General features: G+C 29.2%; 1 protein-coding gene across 1 annotated transcript; it reads left to right on the plus strand.

Annotated features, from left to right (window-relative positions):
* Window positions 1–2,656: 2,656 nt before the first annotated feature.
* On the plus strand, window positions 2,657–5,119 carry LOC107874815 (auxin-induced protein 22C). The gene is made up of 3 exons (XM_016721544.2): window positions 2,657–3,329; window positions 3,798–3,894; window positions 4,748–5,119. The coding sequence occupies exons 1-3, from the start codon at window positions 2,951–2,953 to the stop codon at window positions 4,854–4,856; spliced, it is 585 nt and encodes a 194-aa protein (XP_016577030.1). The 5' UTR covers window positions 2,657–2,950; the 3' UTR covers window positions 4,857–5,119.
* The last annotated feature ends 6,971 nt before the right edge of the window (window positions 5,120–12,090 follow it).

Raw genomic sequence — 12,090 nt, forward strand, 5'->3', positions numbered from 1 at the left:
TTTTGATGAAGTCTAGCTTGCAGGAATGTACCAAGAACAGTTCAAGTTTTAGAAAGGTGGATGTTTATATTTTTATTATTTCTTTGTACCTGGACAACTGATTGGGTGTTGTAACTAACAAGTCGATTAACTACTAGAAGCGAACTACTAGTATATCTCAAATCAATATGATCTGTAATATATACCTTTTATGCTATTAGTATTCGAACTTAAATTCTTTATATAAATGTAGACAAACACTAATACATTCTTAGTATAAGTATTATATGTTAGAGGTTATTAATTAGCTCCATTTTTTATGTTATTAAATCAGACTTTATATGAAAAATTATACATTACTGTAAGTCAAGTTTATATGATAATATAAAAATCAACACTATTAGCGCACAAAATTTAAACTTTACCTCCATATAAATTAATTTCTGTATTTTTTTTAAGGTTGAAAACAAAATTTTCAAAGTTAAAAATGTAACTCCCTTTGTCTATATTTATTTAGCATAAAATTTACGGAAAAGGGTCAAAAATGTCCCTGAACTATTCGAAATGGATCAAAAACACCCTTCTGTTTTTTTTTGGGCTCAAAAATACCCCTCCGTTAATTCTTTGACTCAAAAATACCCCTCCATTAATTTTTTGGCTAAAAAATACCCTTCTCTCTAATAGAATGCCACCAAACATACCACGTAGATAAACAAAAGTCACTTAATCAGTCCACATGAGCATACACGTGAAAAATTACTCCATTTAATCCACCTAAAAATCAACCTATTTTATTCTATTTAAAAATTCAATCCGATCCATATTCAAAAAACCCGAACCAAGAGGCAAAATTCAATTCTTTAATTTTTTTCCTCATATCATCCCTTTCACCGCCTTATATTTTATTATTTTACATTGAGAAAATACATAAAGACCCTCCTGATGTTGGCCAACTTTTTCAAAAAGACACCTAAACTTTACTTTCGATACACCATTTTGACCCTCTGCGTGTGGAAACAACATGTGTGTTAGATAGGTGTCTCTTGGGTTTTAAAATAGATGGGGTGGGGTAGTTGGTTTACTGGGTCGATTAGTAGGTTTGGATTGATTATTTAGAATAAAAAATTTAAAATGAAAAAGGGACAAATATATCCTCAAACAATGATAAATGGTATATACCCTTTGTCATACTTTGGGTACACATATGCCCCTACCGTTAGTATGAGGGGCATATATGTACCCCAAGTATGACGGAGGGTACATACATACCATTTATCATAGTTTGAGGGCATATTTTTACCTATTCCGAATTATTTAACACGTGGCAACATCTGATTGGTGCGTGCATTCACTTTCTTTTTTCGTGACTGGAATTCAGCGAAAAATGGTGCATTTACAACGAATTAAGGAAGAATTGTGGGGTAATAGGTCGAAAGTAAAATTTAAGTGTCTTTTTGAAAAACTCGGACAAGATCAAGGGAGTTTTATATATTTTCTCTTTTACATTTTAAAGTTACGAGACTTACTTGAGAAATTCTTGACCTCATCAACTTGTGGTTGTCCTACATTGCCACTAAACTTTCACTCTTCAAATTTCAATTTTGTCTCTGAATTATCGTTCCTCTCACTACAATCAGGTTCCTCATTAGACAAATTCAGATAGGATATCTAGTAGCAATCTGAACTGTTGAAAATTGGATCAACTATTTGAGGATCCAATTGTTTAGGGTCGATCCTATTAAAATCCGATTCTTTTAGATCAACAATTTAATGACCTAATTGTTTCCTCATCTTTCGCCTTGATCAATCCAAAATATTTGAACTCATCACATAAAAAATAAGCAATCAAATTCTTCAATATTTTTCCTCTTGCGTCGAATTTTTTACCAATATGAGTGGGGTTGGGTCTTTAAATTAAAAAAATGGGTTGATGGTTAGATAGATTAAATGAAGAGATTTTTTATTTGTGTATGTTGACGTGGACTGATCAAGTGACTTTATTTATTCACGTGACGTATTTAGTGGCATTCCGTTAAAGAGATGGGTATTTTTGGGCCTAAAACATAATGGAAGGGTATTTTTGAGCCAAAAAATCAAACAGAAGGGTATTTTTGAGCCAAAAAATAAATGAAGGGTATTTTTGATCCATTTCAAATAGTTTAAGGGTATTTTTGACCCTTTTCCGTAAAATTTAAGAATGCTCCCTCCATTTTAATATGTTTGAACTATTTTTTTTTAGTTCGCTTCAAAACATGAATGTTTTCTTTATTAGCAAAATTTTTTAATTACAATTTTTCACGTGTCATGTTTAAAATCATATCATTATGTGAGTTTTAGAAAATAAATCAAGCCCTCTTAATATATTTTGACTTTATAGACCATCAATATCATTGAGTCGCTGCTTATGAATAAAGTATAACTTTATCCATGTACAAGGACGTCTCGATAAAATTAATGGCCTAAAGTTAAATTTTAATTTGGGACCTTAAAAATATAAATAAAAAATTAATGTTATTTTTTCATAATTATTATTTTTAGTGTAGTGTAATATTTCACATAATAATATTATTATTTATAATAGTAAGAATTGATTCAAGTTAATAATACCATGCATTTTCTATACATTCAATATAGCTATTTTTTTAATATAAAATAAATAATATTTGAGGCTTTGAGAATTTGAGGGCCTTAAGCAAAGTTCTCACCCTTGAGACAGCTCTGTCTACGTACCTACGATAGTGGTTGCATAGGAATATTAGGAAGTTGCCGGTCCATATTAGTGTTAAAGGTAAGATATAGGAGTAGTTCCCTATATATCATGGTATATAATGTGACCCACCATTTACTTTTCATTGGCCTTCCATTGCTAGCTCCTCACTTCTTTAAACTATAATAACTATGTACCCTTTTTCTCATCAAACAACTTAAACTCTCGTCAAAAAATAGACTCTTCAAAAAGTGCAAAAAAGAAATGGCAACAGAACTTGACATTACAGAGCTCAGATTGGGACTTCCAGGGGAAGTAATTAACACTAGTTCATTGGAGAAAAGTGAGAAGAAAAGGGTGTTCAATAAGGAGATGGAGAGTGATCGAAGCAGCAGCAACGTTAAAGATGATGGTACACACAAGTGTAGAAACAAGAACCAAGTTGTTGGATGGCCACCAGTTTGTGCTTATCGTAGAAAGAATAATAACAACAATAATTATAATCGCCAAGGATCAAAGAAAATGTACGTGAAAGTTAGCATGGATGGTGCCCCTTTTCTTAGAAAAGTTGATTTGAGCAGCCACAAGGACTATTCTGAATTTGTCATGAATCTTGAAAAGCTCTTCGACTTTTATGGCATTTGTAAGTTTAATTTCTTCTTCCTTTTGTTTATTAGTTGTAGTGTTCCGTTGTATAGTAGTGTAATTAAAACATAAACATATGCCAGGCTGAATTGCTAAAAAAGAATTTAACAAATGGATTGGAGTCGTACTATATTCTTTCTTGATAACTTGGAGTAAGTAAACCATTGTAGTTGACCTATAATCAGTGGCAGACCTAAACAATAACAACAGGGAGGGTGGGAGGGTAAGTGGTCATACTGCTACCTCAGAGATGAGATAGAGAAATTCTGAGTCAAAATAACAATCTAGAAAAAAAGGTAAAGGGAACAAGAAACAATATAATAGGTAGTAACACATAATACGACAAACGATGACACAAAATAAGACTAGCACTATAACCACTAGCACGAATAACAAAATAAATTCCTCCTAAAAGTTTTAAATCATAATAAGAGTATATTCAGTTTACTAATATATTTGTGGTCAGGTGAAGCCTGGAAGGATGCAAAGAGTAGTTCAGAGTACATTCCCATATACCAAGACAAAGATGGAGACTGGATGCTTCTTGGTGACGTTCCCTGGCAGTATGTTTTTCACTTCTCTACCTTTGCTTAATTTATTGTATAGTTACTCCAATTTTTCCTATTAATAATTGATACAAGTAATAAGATATACAGTTTTTTGGATTACCGTAATGCTAGTTCACATTTACCAGATTCTTATTGTGCATCAGTCACCAACTTTAATTTAATTTATGTGTCACAAATATTATAACACGATGACTTCTTCTACGGATTTTTTCATGATACGTATTACTTAATTAACTAGGTTTACGTGTTGGGTTTATGTTTTCTTTGCTGATTTTTGATGGAAAATATTTTTGTTCATACCGACCACACCTTGGCTTGATTGAAAAAAGCAGTGGAATTTGCCGACAGACGCGTAATTTTCGAAGAAATTAGGTTGTTTGAATCAGACAAGAATGTCCCAAAGGACAAATACAAAGGGGCCAAGCAGTAATTATCACATTCAAAGCTTTTCTGGACCACCTTTTGCTCTTAAAACTCTTTCACAATCATCAACTGCTACACTATATACTCAATTAGTATATGTTTTCAATATTTCTTACTGTTACTACCGTACCATGTCTATCTTTTACTCTCTCCATTCCTTTTTTTATATGCTTCGAAATTAATTTGACTAACTTTCGAAGCTAAATTAGATTAGATTAATAAAGTTTAGATGTTCAAAAATTATATGAAAAGTTGTATAAATTGCAATTTTTTTTTTTCCAATTTGATTAAGAAATACATCTTAAAATGTTGGTAAAAATTTGTATTGTTTGACTCTAAAAAAAAAAAAACAAAGGCATATAAAAAAGAATGGAGGAAGTATTTTTCTTTTTCTATATCTAGTAAGTACTGATTTAATTTACAGGATGTTTTGTGAATCGTGCAAAAGGCTAAGGATAATGAAGAGATCGGATGCAAAAGTGATAGGGCTTCGAACAAAAGACTTTCTCAAGAGAATTAATGTCCAAAGATAAATGAGGGTTTTTAATTAGAAATCTCTCATATAATTAATTATGTTAATGTTATAATACGTTGTATCTTATTCTGCACCATATATATAGTGTATCTGTAATTTCATGTGTTCTAAGACATAATTATATCATGATTTCCCCTTCTAGCTAACGATTTTATGTTTGGTCAATAATTTTGTTATGTATAATCAAGATAACGTGCTTAAAGCTTGCAGCTATAGCATTAGCTTTTATATATAGTACATGTAATTTTTTTCTTTTCTTCATTTATCGTCTCATTATATATATATATATATATGTGTGTTTTATTATTGGTATCTTTGTTTTATGGCTATGTAGAATATTTTTATTCTACTATTTTTCGAAATCAAGACCTCTGCATACTAATATAGTTTTATTTATTTAGTTATGTTTAATTTCAAAATATGGTAAAGGCAAACACTCACAGATATCCTGTAATAGCACAAGGTTATATTTTAGTGTAAAAAAGTTTTCATACTCTATGTAGGGAGACACAACGATATATAATTATCTATAATAAATCTAATTTGATAACTAAAAACAATTTGTTGTACTCCATAAATAGAACTACATTGATATAGTATAAGAAATATTTATATGTCAGTGTGTATAATTAAAATCATTATCGCACGTACGGCTTCTGGAATTGGCCTAGAAGAGCTAATAATTAACAAAAATATTTTTTTTTTTAAAAAGACAGTCCGATACAATAAAACTGCCGCTATGTAGGGGATTAAGGATGGTCCACAATATTCTATCATACATAATCTTACCTTAAATTTGTTCAAGAGGTTGTTTCCCATTTTGAACATGTTAAAACAACTTTACACCAAGGAAATATATATATATATATATATATATTTGTTTGTTTCTAAAGAAAAACAAAGAATAAGCAAGTAAATAAAATAACTACATATAGGTTCATGCATCAGGTAAAATAGCAAAGGTTCCTGCATCTATCCAACTCAATTTCCCATGCATTATATATATGCATCTTTCTCTTTGTACTATTGTCTTATATATAGATATATATGAAATACAGATGAACATTGCAAAGCTTCCAGTTAAAGGCATAATTTTTTTAACAATTACATGCATGCATGCTGATAGGACCTAATTCCACAACACTAATTTAATTTGCCAGTCAAACGTAGTCCATTTTTTAAAACAAGCCGCACTAATATTAGTTAATTAATATTTCAAAATGACTCAAGAAACCATGGGAAACTTGTAAACCATGTTCTCAGGTCAAGTTTTTCTAATCTCGTACGTAGAACGGGAATTAAGTATGTACAGGTACGAAAATTTCATGACTACTATAAAGAAGTGTTATTATATATGTATAATTGTATACCGACATCTGATGTTCAAATCTACTTTAACTGTTATAAATAAAAATATGCAAAATTAAAAGGACATGAATTCAAAAAGGAAAAAAACATTAGTAGTCTTTGTAATGAAATTATAAAATAAATAATGAACATTATTTAAATACAATTTTTTTCTTTAAATTAGATCTAGATATTCGTACTTGAAATTTGTACATGACACAATGATGATTACCATAAATATTTTGCTATTTTATTTTGTACGAAATATTATTACATAATATTTCAGTATGATGTTATAGAGAGGTAATTTGACAAAGAATGTACCATTATAGTAAACGTCATTGTTGTTAAAGGTAGAATATCGTTATAGAGAAGTAAAATATATCATGAAAAATCAATTTCTGAAAAAAAAAATAAAGTTGCTATATATAGGGAAATGTTGTTATAACAAAATAACATTGTAGAGAAATCTGACTTTATATACATTGTATGAATATTAAGAAAACATCCTCCGCCTATATTTTCTTATTCATATTTGACTTGACATGTTCTTTAAAAATTTCAATTTTACTATATCACCCATTTTGTGGAAAATGAATAGTGCTGGACAAAACAACTATAACATTGTAATAAATTATTTTTTTTATTTTTCAAATGGAATAAATAAAAAAGAAAAATAAATATCTATTTTTAATATAATTAATAATTAAAATAAATAAAAAAAAGTATTTCCTTCAGACAAAAGGCATTTCACATGGTTTTCTCAGAGATACGTCCGACAGAAGGCATTGTTAAATTGGATTAGGTTCATTGATCCATTTCCCTTATCACATGATTAAGATTTAAGACATCAAAGCTTAATTTTATTTATTTTTTCCATTGGCTAAACAAGTGCAAATTATTTTTGATGATGGGTGGCGGTGACTAGTGAAATTCAATCTTAAAATCTTTATCTATTTTGATATTATGAAAAAATGTGGGCATTTCGTCTAAAAAATTATGTTATTAAAGAGAATAATTTTAATATTTAATTATATTGTGAGATTGTGTATATTATTACTTTGTGGATTTCTCGTTTTTTTTTTTAATTAGTTATTGATATGTTATTCCATTTTGTTTGTTGCTTTTATGTTTTTATACTACCTGAGTCGGGGGTCTAACGATTATAGCCTCTCTCTACTTCGTCTGAGATAGTGATATGGATTACATAAATACGTTACCCTCTATATACATACCTTGTGGATAGAATACACTAAATATGTTAGTGTATTTAATTATATTGTGAATATTAATGTACTTAACACTCATTCTCTTCTTTCTTTCATCAATCAAATTAATTAAGTAATTCTTGACTATTTGCATATAATTGATGGTAACCACTCACTTGGGATATTTAGTCCAAGGATATAAATTTAATTTCACATAAGCTACCTAGTTTTGACATATTTCATGATTTTGCCTACATGTATTTGTTACTTGTCGAAGTAAATTGTACACAAAGCCTAGACTGCTCATCTGATTGTATTGTTGTAGCTCTAAATTTGCAAGTTCTCCTTTGTCCTTTCTGTTTAATATTTAGTAGGCGTTTTATATAGGATTTAGGGTTCAGATTTAAACTTTTAATTTGAAATTAGCCTTTGTTTATGAAATGTGAATAAAATTTTAATTTCAATTACGAATCATGATTTGAAATCTCAAATTCTTAAAAAAGATAAAGATTTTAACTTTAAGTTGTGACTTCAATTTTTTTTTTTTTTTAAATGCAGAACTTGACCCATAAATTTATATTTTGAAAAAAAAAATACTCGGCATTTACTATTTTACAAAAATAAGCAAATATTCAACTTGATCGTGAATAGATTGCCTGTACCATATGGAAGAATTATGCTATTAAAGAATAGCTAGGTCATACTATTATAAATTCGTATTTTTTTTTGTAAAATTATGTGTATTTAAAAATCTATTACATGTAATCGTGAATATTTATTTATAAAAAGAACATGAATATATGTGATTTATTAATGCAGAGATATTTTAACACTTTATTTATAAACTATGGATCCAGCTCTCTCCATTTCTATTGTCTCCATTTTTTCAAGTTCTTACTTGGATGAGAGACACATGACATGAGTTAGAATAAATGGTTAAGATTTAATAACTAAACTAAGATTCTAACCATGATATGAACAATATATATTTTACCTATTTACTTTCAAAATTTTAGTAATTCAACAATTATTAGAGTTACAAATTTATTTTATCCACTAATATATTTTTAAGAAAATATTCTCTCTATCTCTAAGTTTTTTTTTTCTACGTTGTGTTCTATATTCATACTCATCATCTATCTTTCAACTTCTTTAAATTAATTTTTTAATTTCATTTCAACCATTAGATACTTTTTCTTTAAAATTAGCTATGAGTATAAATGGTGAACTTCAATATTTTTAATAATCAAGTTTCGTTTAGTTATGCTAATTGAATATTTTTATTATAATATTAATAATGTTCGTATTATTATAGTAATTTTTTACTCAAAGATTCATATTTATGAAAAAAAATTTTACTGTCGTCATGATTTTTGGCTTTTTCAATTTTTCTTATAGCTAATATTTTTATTTTTTTTTTGGATGAAGAGGAAAAATGATAAGAGTTAAGAAATTCGGAAAAGGAAGAAATAATAAAGTGTTTAAAATAATAAAGGTGTATCTATTAATTTGTTTACCATAGAATACTTTTTTAATCATAGAGTAATTTTTTTTTTTCTGGTTACATCAGGGTTAGGAAAAAGAGTAAGAAGAGAGAGAATTTAAAAAAATATATATATTTATGAATAAAATAATTTTGTAGTTATAATTGTGGAATTACTAAAAATTTTGAAAGCAAATACATAAAATATTTATTAGTCAAATCTTAACCATTTATTTTAACTCATGTCATGTGTTTTTCATCCAAATAGAAATTTGAGAAAAATGGAGAGAATGAAAATAGAGAGGAGCTCAATCCATAAACTATTATTTGCTCGTTTTCATGATTATGAGCAATTAAAAATACAATTTAAGAAATCAAAATTACATATCCATAAAAAAAAAAATTTAACTTAAAATCAACCAAATTTTAAATCTTGATTTAAAATTATGCCAAAAGGACGACTCTTAATTTGGAATGAATTTCCAAAAACAACTTACACCATGCACGAGAAAAGTGGATATCATGATTGTCCCTGTTTATGAGAGGTCAATATATGTTTGAATTTATTTAGAAAAGAAATGATACAATCTAACTGGAAAATATGTTATGTTCTACCAATTCAAGAAAAATAACCTTAAAATGTTGGAACAAATCAAGTACTGCTCCACTCCAACTGTCCATTCCCCAAATTACTCACTTTATACTATTCGTTCAAATATTAATGAAGAGTCTGCCCACTACTGAAATTGTTGTGATCACTGCATAACTCATGGTGTTGACTTAGTTATTTTTACGTATTTTTAGATATATTTATCTGGAAAAAATAAATAAATTACAGTAACTTATAGACTTTCAGAAGTAATATTACTTGTTTGTTTAGGGAAGAACTTCATATACTTGAACGTATTTCCCTAAATTAGCAAATCTTGATATACCTATGTATGGTACAAACTTACACGCACCCGATGTATATACCAAGCTAATGTTCTTTATCATGATTATGTAATTAAATTAAGTAAAATACATATTGATTAATCACGGTTAAGTAACATGAACTTTAAATTCAAACACATGGCATGCATGTATTGGCTTGGTATATACACCGGGTACGTGTAAGTTTTACCCTGTACATCGGATGCGTGTAAGTTTTACCCCCTATGGTTTAGCCAACTTTTAATTAATTCAAAGTTGCAATTTTTTATTAGCTCATATGTGTTCTTCGTTTGTCCGAAAATTCAACACACATTGATTCATTTTTTTCCAAGTATGTTTCGTAAAGGACTTAAGACATTTAACCAATAAGTATCTACAATATTCAGTAATAGCCCTAAAAGACGATATTGTATAGCCTGTCAAATGGGCCGGGTTGATCCGGTCCGACCCATTAAGTCCGTCTGGCTCGATTTGACCCAATCCAGTGAGCCTACGGGCTAGCGGTTCTGGTTGGGCCAATTTTTTGGGCCCGATTGACCTGACTCGGACCTAACCCGGACCAGGTCCATCGGTTGTCCGGCCCAGTTAAATCTTTTTTTAAAAAAAAAAAAGCTGGAAATAGTCGTTTGGGCCAAAATAGCCGTTGGGTTCAACGGCTATATAGCCGTTTGAAGCCTCAAACAGCTATTTGGCCCATTTTTTAAATTTTTTTTATTAATTTAAAATATTTTTAAATTCAAAAAAAATCTTATAAATACCCTATACTTTCAAATCATTTTTCATACAATTTTCATTCTCTCAAATCTCATTCTCTCTCAAATATTCTATATATCTCCTAAAGTGCTCAATTTTATTTTTTTATTTTGCGATTACAAATACAAGTGAAAGTTTTCTAAAGTCGCAACTTTCAGATACTTCCAAAATTTGGTATTGTCGTTCCATCTCTTACTTTTAATTTTTAATTAGTGTATTAATTATTGAATATTTATTTTTATTATTTTTGTGTATTTTGATTTTTTTTAGTTTGATTTATATTATGGATAAATTAAGAAACCTCGATAAAAGTGTCAAAATTTTTGTCCCGAAAGTGGTAGTGGTAGTAAAAAGCAAATTAGAGGCGATAGAGGTAGCTCAAGTAGTAGATATACCCGTGTGCCTCAGGTACCGCTTAGCCAACCTTTTGAGGAAGAAGTAGGTGTAGGTGCTCACGGTATGGATTATTTAGAAGCTCAGGAATTACGGTATAGAAGAAACAAATAAAGTAGATGCGGTTGATTTAGATGAAGATGATGAAAATATTGGTGGACACCCGCAGTAGAAAATGCTAATGTTAGATCTGAATCGATTAATCTTCCTCCCCGTCCTCCCGTTGTCCCTAAGAGTTGTAGAAAAACTAGTATTGCATGAGAATTTTTTACACCTATAAAAGGAAAAACTCAGGTGCAATGCAATATTTGTCAACAAGTATATGGGCATAAAAGAGGAGTCAATCAAGGAGGTACGGGTTCGTTAATGAGACATATAAGAGATAATCACGCTAGAGAGTTTCTTATTGCAAAAAGTGGTGATACTGTTGGTGCGGAAACACAAACTAGAATAAACCCAACAAGCGGTTAGTTAACTAAGAATTATAATAAATTGAAGGGTCGGAAAAAAATAGCAAAAATGGTAGCTGTGGGTTGTTTGCCTTTCACTTTTCTTTCTTCGGATGCTTTTATTCATTATATTCAAGCAATTTATAATCCTATGTTTAATGGTATTCCTAGAAGTACTTGTCGAGCCGATATTTTTAGACTTCAGTCACAATATATTTATTATTTATCTACATTATTAAAAAAATATTCAATGTAGAATGACTCTAACTTCTGATCTTGGTCGTGCTGTTAATAAAAATGATTATTTAACCATTACTTGTCACTGGATAGATATTAATTTTGTTATGCAAAAATGTATTCTACCTTTTTTGTATGATGAACATCGTAGACATACTGAGAATTTATTGCCGAATCGATTAGTAAAGTTGCAGAATTTTATGGCTTTGAGAAAAAAAGTCTTATATATTGCTTTTGATAATGCTTCTAACAACAAGATTGCCATTAAAAAGTTAAAAGTTAATTAATCTCTCTCCGTCGTTACCTGAAATATTTCATGTTAAGTGTGTTTGTCATATATATAATTTAATTGTAAGTGAAGATTTTGATTTTTTTGAGCTTTATATTGAAAAAATTTGGCTTGCTGTTGGCTTTATTCAAGGAAATAAT

Source organism: Capsicum annuum, chromosome 6, assembly GCF_002878395.1.
Source record: "Capsicum annuum cultivar UCD-10X-F1 chromosome 6, UCD10Xv1.1, whole genome shotgun sequence".
Taxonomy (NCBI): Eukaryota; Viridiplantae; Streptophyta; class Magnoliopsida; order Solanales; family Solanaceae; genus Capsicum; species Capsicum annuum.

What these genes read in the sequence shown, in the direction of transcription:
- LOC107874815 (XM_016721544.2), top strand. Translation starts at nt 2,951, where the DNA reads ATGGCAACAGAACTTGACATTACAGAGCTCAGATTGGGACTTCCAGGG. An exon ending in CTTCGACTTTTATGGCATTT is followed by an intron (nt 3,330 to 3,797) that starts GTAAGTTTAATT and finishes ATTTGTGGTCAG; the next exon opens with GTGAAGCCTGGAAGGATGCA. An exon ending in CTTGGTGACGTTCCCTGGCA is followed by an intron (nt 3,895 to 4,747) that starts GTATGTTTTTCA and finishes TTTAATTTACAG; the next exon opens with GATGTTTTGTGAATCGTGCA.